Source organism: Haplochromis burtoni, unplaced genomic scaffold (assembly GCF_018398535.1).
Source record: "Haplochromis burtoni strain Fernald_Lab_line unplaced genomic scaffold, NCSU_Asbu1 Contig_177, whole genome shotgun sequence".
Lineage (NCBI taxonomy): Eukaryota > Metazoa > Chordata > Actinopteri > Cichliformes > Cichlidae > Haplochromis > Haplochromis burtoni.
The window spans coordinates 523,950-546,269 of NW_024582538.1; the positions used below are offsets into that span (position 1 = coordinate 523,950).

At 39.7% G+C, this 22,320-nt stretch overlaps 1 protein-coding gene across 3 annotated transcripts in view; it reads left to right on the forward strand.

Annotated features, from left to right (window-relative positions):
- The window catches only part of LOC102313400 (sodium-coupled neutral amino acid transporter 3), a 36,393-nt gene that overhangs the window by 9,073 nt on the left and 5,000 nt on the right, over nucleotides 1-22,320 (forward strand). For 2 of the 3 annotated variants that reach the window (XM_005941107.3, XM_005941108.3), the window contains exons 2-13: nucleotides 7,153-7,382; nucleotides 8,445-8,477; nucleotides 8,654-8,747; nucleotides 8,846-8,961; nucleotides 13,863-13,936; nucleotides 14,090-14,182; nucleotides 14,329-14,410; nucleotides 17,959-18,041; nucleotides 19,541-19,599; nucleotides 19,959-20,105; nucleotides 21,638-21,717; nucleotides 22,115-22,215. In XM_005941107.3, the coding sequence (XP_005941169.1) occupies nucleotides 7,246-7,382; nucleotides 8,445-8,477; nucleotides 8,654-8,747; nucleotides 8,846-8,961; nucleotides 13,863-13,936; nucleotides 14,090-14,182; nucleotides 14,329-14,410; nucleotides 17,959-18,041; nucleotides 19,541-19,599; nucleotides 19,959-20,105; nucleotides 21,638-21,717; nucleotides 22,115-22,215 (1,099 nt within the window). In that variant the 5' untranslated portion in view covers nucleotides 7,153-7,245. The remainder of the gene's footprint in view (nucleotides 1-7,152; nucleotides 7,383-8,444; nucleotides 8,478-8,653; nucleotides 8,748-8,845; nucleotides 8,962-13,862; nucleotides 13,937-14,089; nucleotides 14,183-14,328; nucleotides 14,411-17,958; nucleotides 18,042-19,540; nucleotides 19,600-19,958; nucleotides 20,106-21,637; nucleotides 21,718-22,114; nucleotides 22,216-22,320) is intronic. The other variant, XM_005941109.3, reaches the window with a different exon arrangement.

Genomic DNA, 22,320 nt, shown 5'->3' on the forward strand with positions numbered 1-22,320 from the left:
GTGGAACATGTGTAAGCACATTGTGTGGACCAGATCTGGGCCATACCAATTTTGCTATGTGGGAGGGTGTAGCTAGTGCTTTTCCTTTGCCTGACTAATAGTTTTTAGCAGACGAAGTAAAATGATACAGATTGATTTCAGGTCTCAAAATGTGGTAGTTTATCAGTTCATTCAGTCAGGCACTCTCAACCTTGATCAGTGTCTATTTCTTTAATACAGGGGAGACCCATACATCAAGTCAAGGCGTGGGTCCAAGATTTTAAAAGTTGCTGACCAAAGCCAGTGTTATTCTAGCTCGTATGGAGCAATAGAGCCAGCTTTACTAAGATAAAATCTGACAACCTCTGAGCAACTGTCACCATGCTTAGATAGCCTAATACATACTCAGGATAGTTACCGGTATTATTAAATTCAAGAAATCTGTACTGATGTTTCCTAAGATTTTTCACAAATTGTACATGATTCTCCGTACTAATGCTACTACTACTACTACTGAGGAATGTTTTGATGTGAAGCAGAATATTTTACTGACAGAAGTTCATCTTTCAGACTTTATTAGCACACATCATCATATGTCAGCCAAACATCGGTAACAGTTGGTTAAAATAGTGAGTGTTATTAAATTAGTGCATTCCTACACATCGTCCGCTCTTCTGTTTCAAATGTGGTTTGAAGGAGAAATTTTTGCTTTAAACAGTCACAATGATCATGATTAGAGATTCCCTCTGAAACATTTGCTGTGATATAATGCCTTCTACCTCAGTGTATATTAAAGTGCACTGCTAATCTAGGGCCACATCCAGTGTGGTATTATAGTCTCTGACGTGTGTGTCTCACAGCAGCTTATAGGAACGCTGGATATGAGGAGCATCTCAGAAGCTCACGTACAAATCTGTCAGTCAGAAGTTAATCTCCTATTCGCCCTGCTGGCTAATCACAGTAGTGCTTCATGGCCTGCTGCAGAGAGAGAGAGAGAGGTCAGGAAAACAACCTGTAAGGAAACAGAAGCAGAGGATGCCAGTATTCATGGGGGCAGTGGTAATGAGAGGCCTGAAGACAGTTAACACAAGATTTTCAACCCTTGTGCATGTTGTGTTGGGAATATTTAATTCTTTTTGAGCGTTAATTGAATAGCAGCAAAACTACTCCAGTCATAGAAACGCAAGCCAACTCATCTGCGATGTGCCGAAGACAATGCTTACTCTGCTTACAGTGAAGTACTATAGAAACTCTGCTGCCATACAAAGGCAGAGTGCAGAAACTACAGAAGCAGTCAAACTGACAAAAAGGTTTTTACTTTATTTTAATTTTTATCAGTTAGGGCATCAAAATGTACAACAAATATTCCATAATGCTTTATTATGGGATCTTTTAAGGTTTATCAGACATTGCCACACAAGCGAAAAGCATCTGAAAAGGGGAGCTAGTGCTCTACCTTTGGAGAGCAGAAAATGTTTTCTCTGTTTGTATCTGGCCAGTGCAGTGGTTTCCACTCTTGCCTCACAGCAAGAAGGGAGTGGGCTTAATTCCAGCCTGGGGGCTTTGTATGTTCTCTCTGTCCAAAGACATGATGTTAGGTTGATGGGTAATCCTAAATTGCCTGTGGGTGCAAGTGGTTGTTTCTGCATTAGGTCTGCGACAGATTGGGGATCAGCCTTTGACAGCTGGGATGGATGGAACTGGATAAGTGGAAGAAAACAGATGTCTTTTAAAACTCATTAGATATTAATAATGAAATACTAGTAAATAGGACTGAGTAGCTTTCATATTTGAACTACCGAGGATTTCGTATGACCATCGATATTGGACTTTAAAAAGCCATGTTTAGTGCAAGGTAAATTCTACACTGGCCTCTTATGCTTTTCTATCATAAATAGCTTTATTTTCTCCCTGTAGCTGTTTGGAGGGTTTCCTTCATTCAATAACAGCATGAGATTTTTCCATTATTAAGCTCCATATGCTTTGTGGTTGTGTATCTGTGTAAATTTTACCTTTATGTGAACACCAGAACACCAACAGATGGTTGTTGGATGCTTTAGTTAAGCATTTTCTGCTGATTTGAGGCAGCTGCTGTGTGCAGTGGCACATTCAGAGGACTTAAACACAGCTTTATGTGTGACATGATGTGAGGTTACAGTCAGGCTATTCCCTCGTCAGCAGCTATTTTTATACAGGAGTGGCCTGAGCCGTTTGATCCTCATTTCCTGCTTTAAAGAGATGGACCCTAATCTGATCATTTTTATCATCCTGACTTTCAGAGGTGCCAAGTCTGAACTCATTGTTTTAAAGTAAACTGTTAGCTGATAGACTTATTAGCAGCTCATCAGTTAAGTTATGGGCATATGTAATCTCTTAAGCTCCAGGAAATCTTTTTACATTCATGGACAGAACAGGATGAGATATTTGCTGCCTGTCATTTTTCCAGGACACAAAATATTACAAAATAGTCAAGAGCATTTAATGAGTAATCAAGCACACTTTAATTTTCCTTTTGTTTAACATTTTTAGTGATACATTAAAGTCAGCAAATAGGAAAATTTGTCATAGTTTGGGGATGCATTTCAGCCAGTGGTGTTTGTCAAAGTCAAAGTCAAAGTCAACTTTATTGTCAATTCTGCCACATGTACAGGACATACAGAGAATAGAAACTACGTTACTCTCAATCCCCAGATAAAAAAGCAAATGAACATTTAAATATAAGAGTGATTAAAAAATGCAGGTAAAATAATTAAAAAGTAAAAATTTAAATAAATAAATACAATACAATTTTACATATAACAAGAAAACTATACAATATACAATATAATGGGTAAATGACATTGGGTGTAAACCAGGCAGAGTAGTGCAAATAGGCAAATAGTGCAAATGGAGATTAGTACTGTACGGTAAGAGGTAGTGTAACAACAGAGATTGTGTCAAGGAATAAAACTCAGAAAATTATCATCAGATTTTGATCCACCATACAACATCATCTGGAAAGTGTCTGATTGGCAATTTTCAGCATGCAGGATGAGCATACCATAGAGAAACACACAGTGGAGCACTATCAGTCGTAGACTGGGCTCCCCAGAACACAGACCTCAACATTATTGAAGCAGAGTGGGATCATATTGACAGAGAAAAGAACAAAACGCTGCCAACATCCAAAGGAAAGCTTTGAATGTCCTTCAGGGAGCATGGAGAGCTGTTTCTGAAGAAAGTAATTCCACGAAAGCTTTCCTAAGAGAGTTCAGAATGTGTTGAAAAACAAAGATGGTCTTACCAAATATTGTCTTTACAGTTTGTTAGAATTTTACAAACTCTGTTTTGCCTCAAACCCCATATGTGCTTGTAGATCTTTTAACAAATCTCTGTAACTATTTCCCATTTTCCCAACAAAATACAAAGAAATGATGATTGACTCAGACTTGCACAGCACAGTCACTTTGTCAGCTTTTATATGAGCAAAATAGATATGATAATTCACATCCTGCTTTCTTATAGTATTTAAAACATCTTAGGTCTGCTTTACTGGACCTGGGTGTAAAAAACAGTCATTGAATGTCAGACACATTTCAACAGATTAAGAGCCTCGAAAATTACACTGGGGACTCAATTAAGAAGACTCATATGGCCCCCGGGCCTGTTAGAATGTCATCAAGCAGTGGCAGCAGCAGCAGTATTACAGTTTGAGATTACTCATTACATAAACACCCCCACCACCCACCAAGACGCATAGAGAGCCACACATTTAATTACAGTATACACTAAATTGACTGCAAACACAAATTCACACAAGCACAGCGATACTTTAGGGTGAATCAGTGTTATTTGATTCAGGTATCACTCGGGAATAACAATCAACAAAAACTGTCTGGCTCTGCTTCCCTCCTCCTGGGATGACGTCTCGCTGCAAAATTGCTTACGTCAGAGCCAGCGAATGGAGGCAGACACACTCACTGTGTGTTGGCAAACGGAGGTGATGCTTTAGATGAGGGCTTGAATCAACATAGCCTCTGCAGTTGCTGTGGAAAGACTCATTTACTCCCACCAAGAGCATCACAATGTGGCATTAAGTCTTGCATAGGATTAAGGATTTTTGGAAAGCAATGTGGAAATTCTAGTCTTCCTACATGGGCCTTCTGTTGTTTAGTTAAATAAAAAAAAATTTCTGTCTACAATTTTTTGCTTAATTTAAAGTTTTGTAAAGATATCCCTGGTTTTCTATGGTGGTATAGGATTTGAACCCAGAGCCCAGTTCTGGGTGTGACAAACAAAGGAGACCACAGACAGTCTTTGAGTGATGCTGAAGATTTTTATTAAGTAAATCAGATAAGCCGTGTCTCAGCCATATATATTAGTCAGTACATTTAAATCACCTGAATTTGTGAATGGAAAACAGCTTTAAATGCTTTAAAGCCTCCTGAGCCCAACCTGCTCAGGTTTGTTCGATCTCTAACCAGTTCAGCTCCACCCTCAGTTGCCTAAAAGTAAACACAGCCAGCATGGAAAGAACAACACAAGGTCAGCTATAAAACCATCACACAGCCCACAGGTGGCCTAAAATAACAGCAGCAGACACCTTGTGTGACAAACTGCACAGAAACATGTTGAGTGTTTTCTGATGTTTGTTGAGTTGTTTGAAATGTTGCATTTGAAGTTACCTGGCATTTAAAAGATGTGACTCCTTGTAGTCTAGTATAATATGGTGCAAATGGTGCGGTTGTTTTGCAACTTTTGTTTCCACATCGTTTACATCAGTCATATGTGATAAGCATCGATCATGGACATACTAATAGTATTATTTCCCCAACTTAGGTGGAAACTTGGGCAGTAGCACAAAGTAATCAATAAGTCTCAAGCGTGTTAAACCTAAAGTAATGAGCCTGTTACAAAGATGTAAGTAGTGCAAAGTACAGATAATTGTGTGAAAATGTAGGGAGTAAAATTTAAGCATGCAACAAAAATAAATATTCAAGTAATGGACAGATATCCAAAAATTCTACTTAAGTACTGTAGTACTTTAGTACTGTAGTATTTTAGCTGCCACCTTTGGCATTTAACCCCAAATAAACAACCTTGAAAATTCTTCAAACCCTTGGATCTGAAATCAGCCTAAACAGATATTACATGCTAGCATGACATAGTGTCTAGAGACTACAGAAAATCCCAGTTTGTAGACACAAGCCTGCCACTGTTTAATATCACAATGGTTCTGTGGCTACTGGGTTTCAAGCTGTTGGGCTGCAACTCCATCGTTTCTTGTCTGTAGTCATTTGCGCTTGTGTGGTCATAAAACTAAGAACAATACATGCATACATGCATGTTAGTAATGGAAAAAAATGATATAGGCCACCTGAGTCATGTGCAAGGATTTTTCTTTTACTGCTTGATGTCTGTACTATGTTCAGACTCAGAGATAATAAAGCAGTCGCTTGCTACTGAAAGGCTAGGTAGGCTTTTTCACATCCTATTTTCAAATCCTATCAACATCCATGCTCACTAATGACCATGTAAGGGATACACATCGTATGCTGTCCATGACAGTTTATTGCTTCTCACTCAATTGCCTTCAAGAATGTCTTGTGTTTCCTTTGCTGAACATAATGATTGCCGAAGATACAACTCACGCCAATCAGGTCTGCTGTTTCAAGCTCTGCTGCACAAGGTCATTTAGAAGAAACCCTTGTAGCTGGACAGCCCATCGCATATTGTCTTTGAATGGCTTCCCTGAACTGTTTCGTGATTTGTAGACTGTTTGAGTGGCAATGTGGTTCTGTGCGGTGATTTGTCCCATGAGAGTGGCCCTGCCTCTGCCATTGCTGCCGTCAGCATCTCTGCTACAACTGTGCATGGATACAGGATATTGGCATTTACTGAATTCAAGGTGGCATCTTTTCAATTAGAGGCCAGTAAAATACCTTTTCAGCCTCTCGAGTGGCGAACTACAGCCAAAGGGGCCCCGGGAGTATAATGATGCCTGGCACAATAGTGCCACTGTTCTCCAAGCCGTTCCCAGGAAACCACACAACATGTGCCATTGTGCACTGTGCTTTGCTGCCCAACCACGTTGCCTGGCTTTAGCCAGAGATACCAAGAGGCCTGGCTGCGCAGTGAAGCTCACAGCAATGTGGTTGGTAGGACAGGTTCAGAGGACTGCTAGGTGAGGAGTTTATTCAACGCACACTGTATTTGATGCGGTGAAACATTTGTGAAAAAAAGAGCTGGTACATTTAAAAGAGCGGGCTGTGAAACGGAAGAAGCCTGAGAGAAGAAGGAGAGCTGAGTGGTTGCCAGGAATGGTAGTACAGAAAACCCTGAGCATTGTGGCAATGCTGAACCCTCTTCAATAAAAGGGGAAACCAAGAGAAAAGTGACAAGCAGAAAAATGAAGGCACAAAGACGGGTAGAACTGGTTTGTAGCTGGTCTTGGCTGGTTCTGCTCTTTTTATCCCAGTGCTGGGGATTTAAACATTTGTGTGTTCCTCCTTTGTGGCCCCCCAGTGTCATAGCTTCCACCGCTGTTTATGCAGCAGACCAAAGGAGAACATTCAGGGCAAGCCAGACAGGGGGCTTTAGACAACAGCGACCAGGAGATACATGTCACTGGGGCTTTTCTGGGCCTCTCATGTCAGCTGGTCAGCTAAGACAACAAAACACTACAGGATACCCAGGAAATAGAGTCCTGATGCAAAGCCCAGTGTGTCACAGCTAACTCAAAGATGTGTATGCTCAGTGTAGACCTGTCAGCTGATGTGTTAATTATTCATGGCACTTGCCAAAACATCTATTTTAGTGGGAGCTTATTTTTGCTTTTGATTACAGGAGGAAATGTTGGCTAGTTTTACAGTCACGTTGATCTTGATTTGCTTCCATTTCCAGTGTGTGGTTTAATAAAAAGTTCATTTAAAAAAAAGAAAATTTTAATTGAATTCACTGAAATTTTTTGCATTATTTTTCTGAATCGTCTGAGTTGTCTTTGCCATCCTCTTCTTAGCAGTGGATAAAATCATGAGTGTGGTGTTTGAAGATACAGACACCTTTGAATGACCTCAATGATTCTGTGATTCTTTTCATTGTCTTGTTGTTATTACATGCCAGAGAACTGCCATAATATGGATGATGTTTCATTGCAAAATGGTCATCTTAAACTCCTATTTTTTTCTCTTACAGATCCACCGAGGAAAATAAGAGCTTCACTTTCTCGCAAGAAGTAAAAAAGGTCACATAATTTCAAGGGACAAATTATTAGCTACTGTAGCAGATATGAGTGAGGATAAACCAGCAGAGACTGTGGAGAACACTCCAGCTGAGGCGAGTGCCATTCCTAATGGGAAAGGCCACGAGCCTGGGGAGGAAATCTCAGCATCAGCCAAAACACCACTTGCAGAGGACGGTGAAAAGTGAGTATACTATAGATTATTACAGTGTATACTTGTGTCAGTAATGCACAACGACATACAACAATGCTTAACCAGTTTTTTCCACTTAATTATGTTGTTGATATGCACTTTTCTTTTTTTTTGCAAAGGTAAAATGTCATGTGTTTTTACATTTAACAAGCAAATCCTAAATAATATCAGTGTTTGAGGTGGAAGCTACTATCACTGAAGTAGTCATTAATTTGGATTTCTTTTATTTTGCTCATGTTGCCTTTGGAAAATACAGGTCCATAAATATGATCTATTACTTACTTTTTAGTAGTCAAAGGTTGGTGTTGTTTCAATAAATCACTAAAACATTTTAAAGGTTTTAAAAAAAATTATTCAGTTTTGGGTCACAAAAGTGCCCCTAATAAAACAGAACAAATTCTCATAGCAAGATAATGCCAGAGGTCAAGGAAAATGCCAAACTGGATTCTTTACCTTAAATGAAGTAAGTTGATTTCTTCAGTGGCTGCTCTGACTTGAAGCCTTTACCTGTGGCAGTCCAAAGACAAAATACTGTATATGGGTGGAATTTTGTATTTCAATCACTATACTCACAACACATTGAAGATAGATACAGTGCAGTAGATAAGTTTGTTCTTTCCAGTTAGACCGATTATTCTAACCTGCTGCCTGTGGCTTAGCTGTGGCCTAGTCATTAGAGTGACTCTCATAACTGAAGGCACAACCCATGTAACAGCAAATAATGCAAGCATATTACATGTCTTTTGAAGTGCCTTTAAGTAAAATATTCTCATATCGGCTTCTCAGTTACTGTACCGGAATTTGTGCTGGATAATGGAGTGAGCTCAGTGCCTAATTATCATGTCACTGGCTGTCTAGCAATACTTGTTGTATCCTGTGCCCATGTAATAGATGGGATAATTAAAGCGTCTCTCTCCAGGACACAGGCGATCATTTATAGACAATCCTTTCACTGTAGTGTTATTGCTCTTATTAAATTATGACTCTGGGTGTTGTTTTTCCACTTTGTGCTCTCGTTGGGTGATGGATGACTGCTCCCTACGCTGCTTGTAGGGAAACTGTAGCCAATAGTGCCCAGAATGCTAGGTACGTATGATGCAATAAAGGAGCAAAAAATGTTTCACAGTAAGTGTGTGGCATCTGTCTCACCTGTTTTCTCTTTGTGAAAATTAAGGCAGAAACACAGTAAGGCTGTTAATTTGAGTGTTTTTGCTCTTAGTGCAGCTCCTTTGTCCTCCTCTGACAGTTTTTGTGATTGTTAGTCCTAACAGGACTGAAAATGCAGACACCAATCTACCAGAGAGCCAGGAGTTCTTATCAGGCGTGGAGGAGAAGAAGACTACGCGCTTTACAGATGTAAGTTCAAACGGCTTTATTAGAATTATAGGCAAAGCCTGCAAGTGCTTGAAGTTATAACACGCTTACTCTGGCCCTCTGTCTCTTGTCGGTTGCAGTTTGAAGGAAAAACCTCATTCGGGATGTCTGTCTTCAACTTGGGCAATGCAATCATGGGTAGTGGAATCCTGGGACTTGCGTATGCTATGGCCAACGCGGGCGTCGTCCTGTTTTTGTAAGTTGTTCATAAACGTCCAATGTCAGGAACATGTTACTTCCTTGATTGCACGTTAACCGCACTACATCACTGACACGCCTGATTCATTCCCTCCCTCTAAGGTCATTCCAGGTCAAGATCGGCGTCACTCATAAATAGCACCTAATTGAAAAATATAATTGTTTTGTATTAACCCAGCAGCAGAACTTCATTATGACACAGAAACCGGCAACACCGGGCACATTTGTTTGATAAATAATGACTCAGACAGATCGTACTGGAACTCATTTACATGTGCTGTAAACAAGTACATTTGCAGTAACAGATGAAAAAAATTACCACTTTTTTTCTGTGCGGTTGTTATTCTACCTTCAGACAGTGCATGTGGGTGCTGTGTGTGAGAACAGCTTAACATTTAAAATAGCAGTGCAGTCTGTCAGATTAATGACGTCACAGTCCACTGCAGTTGTTATTTTCTGTCCAATTACATGCACTGGAGGTCTTTTGACCTTTCATTGACAGAGTTCCCATGCTCAGTATGCTTGATTGGGCCATTTATTTATTTATTGTTGGTTATGGTATTTGTTGAAAAGACAGAAGGTGATCAGAATGATCATGGGCCATCTGACCTCAGGAAATCACATGATAGGGTGGGGTTAGGTTTCACAATGGGCTCACCCAAAACTTTGGCTGATTGTGACCTACACCTGTCTTCATACTTTGTCTTGTGTGATTAGGTAGAGGATCATTAGGGGGTCCATTGTCCCTCCTGGGGGGACACTCCCATAGGGCTTAAATCTGGCACTCTTCACCATTTGATCCTAGAACTGAAGAAGCTTCTCGGATGAGAGGTGAAACGTCTCAGAGTCCAGACGCTTTTCTTTCCAAGCTCCTTAGACTACGATGACCTGGATGACTGAGAACCTTCACAGACGATCAGAATGATCCTTAAAATCTTGCAAACTAAATACTAAATTGCTTTAGATTTTGTTGTTGTGTCATCTCCTGGCATCATCAAGCATATTTTTATATCTTTCTGTCATGGTAGCTGCAACAGTCACATGTTAAAGCCCAAAGTCCCAATCTTTAATGCAAAGAGAGGGTCATACAGGTTCAGACAAGCAAACAAACGCACCAAGGCAAAAATCCAAAAACAACAAAAGCATCATTCATCTATAAAGCTCACTGGAAACACAAAGACGCTAGCAAAAATACTCGAGCAAAATCTCAACTCCAAACAAAAGAACTCAAGGAGAACAGAGTAGAAAATGTTGAAGGGAAACCACAAGACCGTCTCTCAAAGGAACGGGGGGACGCAGGGGAGTATATATACTGAGGGTGTGATACACGGGTGTGGCCGTAGACTGTCGGGACATAGGACAAAGAGCGGAAGCAGAACTAACGTGAGTTGGATGAAGGTGAACAATTATAAAAAAAAAAGAAATGACACCGCCCTATCTGAATCCCATTCCATTATAGACAGGTCTAATGTATCCATGTATCCTATCTTAGCATCAGTTTCATAATGAGGTGCAATATAGCTCCTATTTCTTTTCTAAAACAACAATATTAAAGCTAACGTGTTGATTCTATACTGGACTGATGAGCTGTCAAAGCTTTGCGTGATTTGTGGGGTCTTAATGTGCATGTTCACAAAGCTTATAGTTTGAAGATTAATCTGTTTTATTGCACAGTTCTGAAAAATAATGAGGTTTGTGTTTCTAGAGGATAATCGCATGGGTGGAATCAGCACTTTCACTCATCTTCTTGTCTTCTTGTCATCCCTGATTGATGGTGAGAGACTGTAAGGTGGCTGGTGCTGAACCTACACATCTTTCTTTGAATGATTAAAGGGCACTGTTCTAAGACGCATAGCACTCAATTTCTTAGAGATTTCTGACAGCCACAGTTTATTGAACTGTCCTTCAGTTAAAGTGAAACGTCAAGTAATAAAATGTATAGTAGCGCTGTGTCTTTGGTGTGCTTGTAGCTTGATGATCGATCTTTAAATGCCATTCAAGGATACTACATCCTTGTTTCTAAATGTAAATCTGTCTTGATCCAAACTGTTTCATTAGTTTGTGCCGTACAGCCAACCAGTGATCATTTAACAATGTTTCATTTAAAAATTGAAATCTGAGGCCTCGCTTATTTCAGCAAGACATTGCCAAGCTGCAATGCACACAAAATGTAGTTATACTGCACATATAGCAACACCATGCATCTGTGCTGAAAGCTTGCAATCCAAATCAGTAACCCTATAAAAAACTGTTGCTACAATAGAAAATGAAGAATATGACAAAGTAGTCCATAACCAACGAGCATGTGTTTTAAGGAAGAAATCACTTTTAAAAATAGTCGACATACTGTACCATTAATATGTTGCCTTTGAACTGTTTTCAAGTGGATAGGTGCATTTTTACAGCATCCAAACCTTTTGTATTTGTGATGTTATTTCCAAGGCAATTATGTGTGCGTATAGAAAGCTCCTTATTTTGAACTTTGCTGTGTGAATGCAATAGAATTTTGCTTGACAGTAACCAACAGCTGAAACTAACTCATAGCAAATAAGCATGTGCGAGTTTATAGTACGTGACCAAATGAAACAAGTAGTGTCTATTTATCCATCCTGTTATAGATGAAAGCCTCTTCCTTTTTGTCTTTTTGTCCATATCTGTATGATCTTGTACCAAACAATAGAGCAGCAACTGAGAAACAAAGTCAGGATCAGAGACACCATTTGGCAAGAAATGCTGGAAATGTTTCTGTGCTCTAGATAGGGCTTCAGGCTGTCGATTGCTTCAGAAGTCCCATATAATCTTTTATTAAATGTACTGGTACTTATATAGTGCTTTTGTTACTCAATTTGAGCACTCAAAACACTTTATCACTATGAGCTTCATGTACACAAGTGCTGTTTTCCTTATCCTACAGCTTTCACCCAAGGACTCTTTGACATGCAGGACGGTGGAGTCAGCGAACCCCTAAACCCGTTTTTTTTGTTTTTTTGTCACACTATCATACAGTGAACTGTGTCATTCTGAACACAATACTAGTGTTTGCTCAAATAAGTGGAAAAAAGACAACAACATAATAATATAAATGAATGAACTACTATAAGCTAAATTGCATATGTTAATATGTAATTATTTAGGCCTGCAGGGCAACAACCCACATACTGTAAGTCATTATTGACTGTGTGTAACTCAATAGTTACATGTATTTTAGTTGGCAAACTGTAGGGATGGCTGAACAATATGCATGCATGATGTTTAGATGTTTACGCTCACTGAATAATTCATGAAATACAGTTCAAAGTCACGTTCCACACTCGATTTAAACTTCAGCGGGTCGTCTTTACCATTTTCTGCCTAAACGCATTAAGTTGCTACAGTGTGATTGTGAGATTAAAAATTTGTGTTAGAGTGCAGTTGAATAGGTGTACCTAATGAAGTGTCCAGTGAGTGTATACCTTGTATTTGTCTACTATCTGTAAATATTTATGGTGAATGCTGACCAGATGTAAGGTGATTTAAGGTTCAGTTATATCTCCAGATGTTTTATACCACCCCGATTTTTGCTTGTGGGTGCTTAAGTGGGTCAGTGTCACTGGTCTGGGCAGGAATGCAGTGGGGTGGAAAGCTGAGAACAGAACTACAGTGACCCAAGTGTGTCAGTCTGTCTGACTGTCAGCAGATCTGTCCTCCCACTGCCACTTGACTGACTAAATCCTTGCCCTCAAGTCAGCCCAGCATTCTTTCACATAGTTGGAAAAAAAACCCCAAACAAACAAAAAAAACTGTAAAGTGGCCAAGAGTTGAAGGAGAGGTGAAAGACCGGCTGCCTGGCCTTTCTAAAGCGAGGGAAATGGAGAGAGGAGGGCGTGTGAGAAAGAACATTAATAATGTTGCCAACAGTAACAGCAAAAGAGAAAGGAGAAAAATAGTTGAAATGAAGTGGACGGGGTCTGGGAAAGTCAGTATATCACGTGTGAAACGTAAACGAAATTCTTAGAATTGTGACATTTCTCTAAACTTCTCTTTTTAAAAAATCCCAGTAAAATGTTAGAATATTACATTAAAGTACTGGCAAGTCATCTATATAAATACACATATCCATCTATAAATACAACACAAGTAGACCATGTCTTTGTGGTTACTCTGTGCATGCATATTTATACACTAAGAACATTTATTTTTCAAATCTTTGCTAATATCAGCTCTGATTTCTAAACAGAGACCACTGCAGATGGTCAGGCATCTGGAGCGGTGTCTGTTTGAACAATGGTGGCTTGAAAAAAACAGAAACTCAAAATAAAATATATTTTTTAATGAGCACAACAGTGAAATCTGTTTTTGAAGGGGAATACAATTAGCCTGTTCCTGTGTCCAATTATATGAATCGAATTATCGAATAGAAAAGAGAAAAGAGAAGAAGAAAAATTGCAAAACAAAAGATCCTCCTAAGGAAATAACTCAGTTCTTGAAAATGGAGAGAATGACATGTTGTGGCTGAAGTAGGTTATTTCCCACTGTGGAATAAAGAGAAGGGTGATTACTGTTTACAAAGGATACTCGTTCTTATTGTCTGTCAATCTTAGGACTGAAAATGTTTTTTTAAACAGCCCATCTGGTGTGTGAGCCGTTAGTTATGAGGCCAGAGGGGCACACAGGGTAACCTCCTTGGTTCAGCTGGAGTAACAATCTGGTATAAATCGAAGCCACGGGGACACCAGTTTTCCTACGCAACTATAGATAATGAAAGCTTATTGTGCAGCTGTATAAATAACCTCTGGCATAATGTGCGGTGTAAAAGTGTTACATATAAAACCACATTTTTTTTTAGGGTTGTTGATTAGTTGTGAAAGTTGGTGGGAGAAGTGGCAGTAATGTTCATCTGATGTTGTCCTTTTGTTTCAGGTTACTGCTAACAGTGGTAGCAGTGCTTTCATCATATTCCATCCATTTACTGCTGAAGTCGTCTGGCATTGTAGGTACGTGTGGAGCTAAACGATGTGGATTTTCTCATTAGCATACATAAATTGATTGCAGTATTGAATGATTACAGTGTGTGAATCCTCTCTACTCTATGACCTGGATTTAATCCATAAATAATGTTCTTTTATCTCGCGGCCTTTATCCCTCAGGCATACGTGCATATGAGCAGCTTGGATACAGGGCGTTTGGCACCCCGGGGAAGATGGCGGCAGGTATCGCCATCACGCTGCAGAACATTGGGGGTGAGGTCACACACACTGTCATCTTCCCCACACTGCCACACTGTCTTTTCTATTATTTTATTTTCAGGGATATTTATATTATTATTGATATTATTATCTGCTGCAATATGTTTGTACTAACATATGTGCTTATGTCTTGTCCACAGCCATGTCCAGTTACCTTTACATAGTCAAATATGAGATGCCTTTGGTCATCCAGGCTTTTCTAAAAGTGGACAAACCTGCAGGGTGAGTTGCTAATGCACACAAAATATAAAATACTACAAATATTTGTTTGCACACTTTTGCAACGTTTGATATCAGATCCAGGGAGAACAGAAGGCGCAGAATGCAAATACTACTCTATATAGTACTCTTCAAAAGTTTTCATTGCAGTTTTTAAGGTGTGCTTGAGCGATAGTTCTACAGGCTTTCTGAAGGTCATTCAATATTTTTCTTTAGACACTGGCTGCATTTTTGCTCATTGACCATCTTCAGATGAATGTTGCTTTTTTTGGTGCTCATATTAAACCATCTAACACTGTTCTTTGACTCATTCAACAGTGAAAAAGGCCCTCACTGAGTTATGCATCTACACATAACAGAAAACTTTGCAAAGAAACTATTTTAAATTGTATCTTTTGGCCCTTTTTACTAGCATGCTTTTACAAAAACATGTCATTTCCACCCATTTCTTTATCCAAATCTACAACAATACGAGAGATAACAGAGGAAGGCATAAAATAGTATTTTTGCATCAACAAGATGATTCACAGAGAGCTACATCTCGACATGATGTGCAGCATGTCCTTAAAAAATTAAGGAAAATTGTCAAGTGCAGGACAAAAGAAGTGGCTGATTATAAACTATTAGCAAACAGCAGATGGAGAGTATCTGACATTTTGACATTTTTGTTGAATTTATTGTCAGTATGTTGAGGGGAAGGAGAGTAGTGTAACAGTGACTGTCTTCAGCCATCTGTAAAACATGGTGGCAGCTGTGTCATGGTTTGGGGCTGCATTTCAGCCAGTTGTATTGGGGATTTCATGAAGTTGATGGAATGTGGAAAAGTGCAGTCAGATTTTGATCCACCATGCAATACCATCTGGAAAGCGGCTGACTGGCTGATCCCAAACACACTGCCACTGCAATAAAAGCATATGCGGGTGTAAAAACACACAGTGGAACACAATCCATCACTGATAGGCCTCCCCTACACCTTGACATTATTGAAGCAGTGTGAGATCATCTTGATAGAGAATCAAACAAAATGCAACTAACATCCAAAGAAGAGCTTTGAATGTCTTCCAAGAAGAATGAAGAACTGTTCCTGAATTTTCCCAGCAAAATATAAGAAAGTTAGGGGTTGCTCAGCACTTTTCCACAGTACTGTATGTCAAAAATCTGTTCTTGTAAAATGTAAAAACTATATTTTGGTCTTGTCGCTCAAATTATAAATGCTACATTTCAATGTTTTGCAAAAGTATGATAATGCACTTAAATCTGGGTCAGTATGACATTTGCTGACATCCACAAACCTCCTCACACTACAAAACGTAGTGTACTCTTCTCAATGGGACCTCATGCAGTCATTCTGCGTCAGCAAAGATTTCAGCATCTACAGAGGAGTCCTGCCAAGCTGCGGCAGTTGTCGGGTCTGGTGCTGCTCTGGATGCGCTGAGCAGCTGGCGTGAGAACAGCTGTCAGGGTCACCCCGGAGGAGGAGAGCACCGCGACCAACGAGAGCACTGACATCAAAACACCGCTAGACTCCACAGCTGAAAATGTAAACCATGGGATATCACTGGTTAGTGCAGGTGGTCTCAGGGACAAACAACACTCCCTTTCTTAGATGGGATTTCAAGTGTGATCCTGCCCTGTCAGCCTTTACCCCAATTACAGCTTCTCCTCACCTACCTTTTTGTTTTTGAGAGAAGGGGTTGAAGAAGGGGGGAGAAATGAGAGTGTACAGGTTACAGTTGAAAGTTACTCAGCCTTCAGACAAAGAGGCTTATGGAAAACTTTAAAGTGGAGGGACTGTTTCCTCCAAATTATAAAGCTTGCCACAAAAATAGTGCATGCACATTGTTGGCTTTTACCTTTAGAGTGGGGAAAGAAGGCTCACTGCTACATTTGCTCGTAAAAGTTTAGATTGATGTGTCACACTATATGCAGTCCCAGTAGAAGTAATGTACTGTGACGCAGCGTCCACGTTGTTTTCTGGTCTCAGCTCTGTTTTCTCTGTGTAGCAGTCTCGGTGCTGTGGGTCACGGTCAACAATCACTGTTTATTTGAAATGACAGGCTAGATTGTCCCAGTGGCATTTCATCCTGTCAGTGGGTGCGCGTTTATGTTGCTGGACTGTAGAGGGGGCAACTAAAATAATAGGGGAGCATCACATCTCCTAACAAACACAACCATATACTAAACTGTGAATTTAATTTAAATAAAAATTTTGGTGTTCTCTGTCAAATGGTTTTGTTAAATCCTGCTTGTGCTGCACACAACCTCAACAAACATTTAAAATATTAACTTTAACATAGATCATTTCCTTTATCTCGTATGCACGGGGTTGCATATATTTTGACCACCCTCTGCATATGTAAACGTGTCCGTGTCCTTTTGTGTTTGGGTGTCTTATGTTGCTAGCTCACATACACAATTAATGAACACTGGAGACTGTGTCAGCGTGTTTGATTACATGTTTGATCGCTCAGCTTATGATCAGGTTGCTGGTGCCTCAGTGTCCAGAGGGCTGTATCTATATGTTCTTTTGAAGGTAAATTGTGATTCTACATCTGTCTTTTTTAAGGAATTGTGTGTGTGTGCATGTGTGTGTTTCAGTGAGAGATTGTGTCCCATAGGCCAGATGGCTGTAGGGCAGGGTAAGATGAGGATAGACGAGGGATAGATGAGCCTGTTCTTTTCTAAGATACGTGACCGTGGGTGTGTATCCTTCAACAGATGTTGCATCTCTCACCTGACAGAAGGCTGGAAATGAATCACCCCATACTGTGTCCTGCTAAAAATAACTCACAGGTTTCTTCCTAAACGTTGCTCTTCATGTGACTGTAACGCGTGGCCTGTTTTGTCAGAGGAGTCTGTTTTTTGTATGTTTTGCTCAACTCCACATATGAATCTCTTCTTTGTAGCCAAAATTCTGTTTTTCCTGCTTTGCACAATATGTAGTAGTTCCCTGTGTTCCATATAACGCTGATATGATATGCAATGATAGTCAGATTAAATACAAAAAAAGTGTATACAGTATATTATCTAAACTCATAATATACTAATATAGAAGAACCTCCTTTATCCACGTTATTCAAAAGAACTTTGGGATTAATGTTACTGAGTATAGTCTTTGTTAAATGTGACTCTTATCTTAATTTGCAGAATAATAACAGCTGACAGGTCTGGAAATCCATTTAATTAGAGACATTAAAGTTAAACTTTTTATGTCCTGTCATGTCGTGCCATGCAAGAGCCCCTAAAAACCCTCTCATAAAAATATTGAGGAACGTGACCTCTGCTTCCTTGTTACAGCCACAGCTTTTTGTGTCGTGTGCTACGGGCAGCAAAGAGGCTTATATTTTCACCTCTAAATGTTTGACTTCAAGCCAGCTGGATTTTGTGTATGCGCCTTTCTTTTCAGATGTGAATTAATTTGCTTGGCATATTTGTGGCGATAAAGAATAATCCTTTTTTTAGCGTACTGTGTAAGGTGTTCACACATTTTTTTTCTTATGCATCGTTTTGACATTTAGCTGTTTCTGTCTTGTGTTTCTGCCTCTCTGCAGTGAATGGTACCTGAATGGAAACTACCTTGTGATCATCGTATCTATTGCAATAATATTACCACTGGCTCTCATGAAACAGCTAGGTGAGTGTGAAATGTCATGACTTTTTTTGGAACTGGATTAAGTAGGAGCTTATTTTTTGCTGCTCATGCTAAACTGTGGCTCATACAAGACCAAGCAAGGCAGTATATTAGAAATATGAATGCAGTTCTTTTCTCGGCATCCTGTTAGCTCGGCTGTTTTCCCTCAGAAAATGTTTCAAACAGAAGGAGGACCCCAGGAAAAGCTTAAAGCCTAGAGCTTAGTGCTAGCTGGCTTTAATTATGCTGCTTTAGAGAAGCTGCTGGCAGCAAAGCTGTGATGAAGAAGAATCCCTGATTGATAGAATGCTAACATTGCGTTTTAGTGTTATTATAACCCAGGGATAACATAGACTAGCTCATTTAAGCCAAGTTTGTTTGACTTAAAATGATTCAGTATATGTTTTTGTGAAATGGTCTAGTCTGGCCTAAACCTACACTCTGGTCTAAACTGTCTTAGTCAAACCAACCTTAGATATTACAAAAAATTTGGCTCCTAAGATTTAAAATACTTAGCAATCAACGATGCTTTGAGTAGATTTATGTCCACTGTCAATGCTTAAACACTGAACCAAGCATATTGCCTAAATAAGAATTTCCTCTAACTCGTTTGATTAACTGATATCATATCTTATAGTATTTTTTTAATCAAATATTTTAAGGCCCTTTCATACATGTTTTTGTTTTGATTTTAGGACAGTGAATTCTCTCTCTGGATGATGCCCATGCTTTATTAATAGTTTTACTGGCAGCAAGAAGGTATTTCAGGGCCAAGTGAGATGTTTTTTTGTTTTTTTCCCTTTTTTAGCAAAGAGGACAAAACTCAAATGTAAGACACTAGAACCAAGGTCCCAAAACTACAGATCTTTGATATGAGAAGGTAAAGATAAGTTAAATAACTAAAGCTACATCCATAGGTTAAATGAAGCAGGTTAGCAAATAGCAGATAGGATCCAGGTTCAGTGGGGAAAAAAGAAGCAAAATCTGAAAGAAAGGCTACGAAACAGCATCAACATTTAAAAAGTAAAACGTGAAAGAGAACTCCAAACAATGACACACCTCCTTCTTTGTCACATCCCGTATTCCTCTTCTTTGTAGAAGTTTGCAGGTACAATAAAGAGAAGAGTTCATTCATTTTCTAAACTACAACTCTTGTGGCACACATTGCATTTCAGAAAGACAGTCGGATGTCGTGCATGATAAAGCAGCACAAAATAAAATAAAGGAAAGGAAGAAAAAGGATGTCTAGGTTGGAAATGACAAGAGGGTGCATATTTTCTGACCTCTTGTAAGAAGTCCGTGTCCTGTCGAGTCACCGACTGGAACAACAGAGCCAGTCGGTGCAGCAGTCTGACTCCACTAATGAGCTCTGAGCATATTAAGTCAGTTTATGCTGTGTGTTGTGCTGCTTTACCTCACATGTGACTAGTTATTAGTGATACCTTAGATGTTTCTTATATTTCATGACGACATGAAAGGCTAATGAATCATTTGTGTTACAGGATATCTGGGATACACCAGTGGCTTTTCACTGAGCTGCATGGTGTTCTTCCTCATTGCTGTAAGTCCTCTGATTTTAGCAATGCACACATGTAAACGACACGTCACATCTTTATTATTGTCTGTTGGGTGACAGCATAGTCAGATGCGCTGGGAGCCTCCCACCACCTATTTAGTATTCCCTACTGTCCCTACTCATTGCTGTGGACTAATGTCTGCATGCGGCTGTTCCAGGCTGTGTTCTCTGTGTTTCTCTGACCTAGTTTTGGCTGCGTGAGCTATAATCCACTCTTTACTCTCTCTTTCTCTCTCTGGTTTTCTCTCTGGGGTCTCAGTGACATATTTTCTACCTGTTTATATATTAACTGCGTCCCAAAGCCTTCGTTTCTGCCTGACACTTTTCTCCTCTGCTATGAACAGGTCATCTACAAGAAGTTCAACGTCCCTTGTCCATTTACGGACTTTTCATTTAACGCTACCAGCACTACCAGCTGGATGAATGTCACAGATCCTGGTGGGGAGGAAGATCCTGCCTGTATTCCCAAAATGGCCAACCTCAACTCTCAAGTAGGTTCACGCATGTCACTCACTCTGCAAATGCACCTCCACTGCCATGGCCACTGACAGCCACCCACTTATTTCATAGTCATCTTCAGCATGTTGCCAGTGCCTCTTCACAGTCTAAGCATGGAAATCTTGGTTTGAAGCACTCAATTGCACTGAGCAAGAGATCAGGACATTTATCAAGCTTTTAACACTAGACACAACCCAGATTAATTAAAGTCTTGAAGGTGGACAGTGACCCATGAGCTGTCTGAAGAAATTGCTTTGGCATTTGGGTTTCTATAGTGACATCACCAGGTTTGCCCTCTCTGGGCCAAAGAGACAGGTAATGAGGGAAATGGGAAAGGCCTGACATTTTACTAAGTACATTTGTTTTGTTTTTTTCTTTACAAAGACTAGATACGTTCACAGCAGGATGGTCTTCAAAGAACCTTAACCACAGCTAGATAAATTTATCAGTTCACTTTCTTTCCACGGCCTGTTCCATTTTAACAAACTGTGTGCGTAACCCTGAACTCCGAGTTTATAAACTCTGCGATCGGAAACTCCAGAACAGGGATCAGAGTTAACTCTGAGTATGTTCACATTGATTTATGAGCACGTTTGTGGGTAATAAAGAAGAGCCAACAAAAATGCCAGGATTCACCATGGCAACTGGTCAATAAAGACCAGAGCCTCAATTTTTATTCAGTGAAGCTAGAAATATGTGGAAGCATCTTAAGAGACAGGAAGTGGGGGGGGGAAATAATTTTACTCAGTGCTCATTTTCTCTTAAGCGATATAGCTGTAATGGAGCTTTTAGTTACCAGTCAGTAAGACTCATTTTGGTTACCTCCAACAAAAAGGCATTTAGGTTCAAACTTTTAAAAATCTTTAGAATGAATCACTTGTGAACACATTTCATTATAAAATTGAGTCAGAACATTTTCAGTCTATCTCACGCAAATATTTACTTCATCCCAACAAGATGCCTATAACAGGCATTTTTTTCCAACAATTGCAACAAGACAAATGTTTCTTCATTGAGCAGTGTTTTCAGTTTCTATAGCTTCATTTTTTAAAAATTTTATTTGGACAATTTATTTAAGAATTGCTTCAGTAATGTAGGTCTAGGTCTACATCTAGACCTAGGTCCACAGCACCTGTTACCACAGAGCTGAAAGTTTAAGAACAGAAACCAGAGAATTTCCATCATCTTAGGATTAACAACCTCAAGAACAAGCCCCAGAACATTAGCAAATACTGACTATTTCTTTTGTGATCTTCATGAAATCCTATCAGGATTTTATTAAAGTATGAAACTTTCTTTGCCCAGGCTAGTAAGACCAATTCCTGCTGCTTAGCAGCTTACCAGTAAGGCATTCTTAAATAGGCTAAGGCTGGTCTACAGCCAGGCCCAAGTTAATCACAGGGAAACAATTAGCTCTCTGTGATGTGTCTCGGGGAGTATTGGGCAGTAAAGGCACGAGGTTGGTGGTAAGACGTCTGGGATGGCGCTGCTGTATCTATGGTGACCTGTTGGGGTTCATTTTCAGACGGCCTACACCATCCCCATCCTGGCGTTTGCCTTTGTGTGCCATCCTGAGGTGCTCCCCATCTACACAGAGCTGCGCAAGTATGTTCTTATAATGGCAACTCCTGCTAAGTTCTTGGATAAGAAATAAATTGCATAATAAAGAGCAAAGCTACTGTGTCTGCTTTGTGCTTGGCTGATCATAACCTAGTCACATGCACTGCTTTCACTTTATTTTGAAGTATGTTGGCACTGCTTGAATGATGTAGCATGCTGTTAGTTTAAATGCATCATCCCGCTTTGACCCACTGGTGCTTTCAATTTGAATCTTTGCATATGCGTGCAAGAGAAGTAGCCCTGGAGCAGAAGACGGTATTTTATAGTAGCTGGGCTACATGTTTTCTTTGTGGGCATAATACAGTAATATTTTGTGTGTGTCTGTGTTTGTTTTTGTGTGTGCGTGTTTATGACATCACATGGCAATATTTTCTGGTTTCAGTGCCACCAAGAAAAAGATGCAGCATGTGGCCAACATCTCCATTGCAATAATGTACATCATGTACTTCCTGGCTGCTCTTTTTGGATACCTAACTTTCTATGGTGAGGTGTGGTCCTCTATCTATCTATCTATCTATCTATCTATCTATCTATCTATCTATCTATCTATCTATCTATCTATCTATCTATCTATCTATCTATCTATCT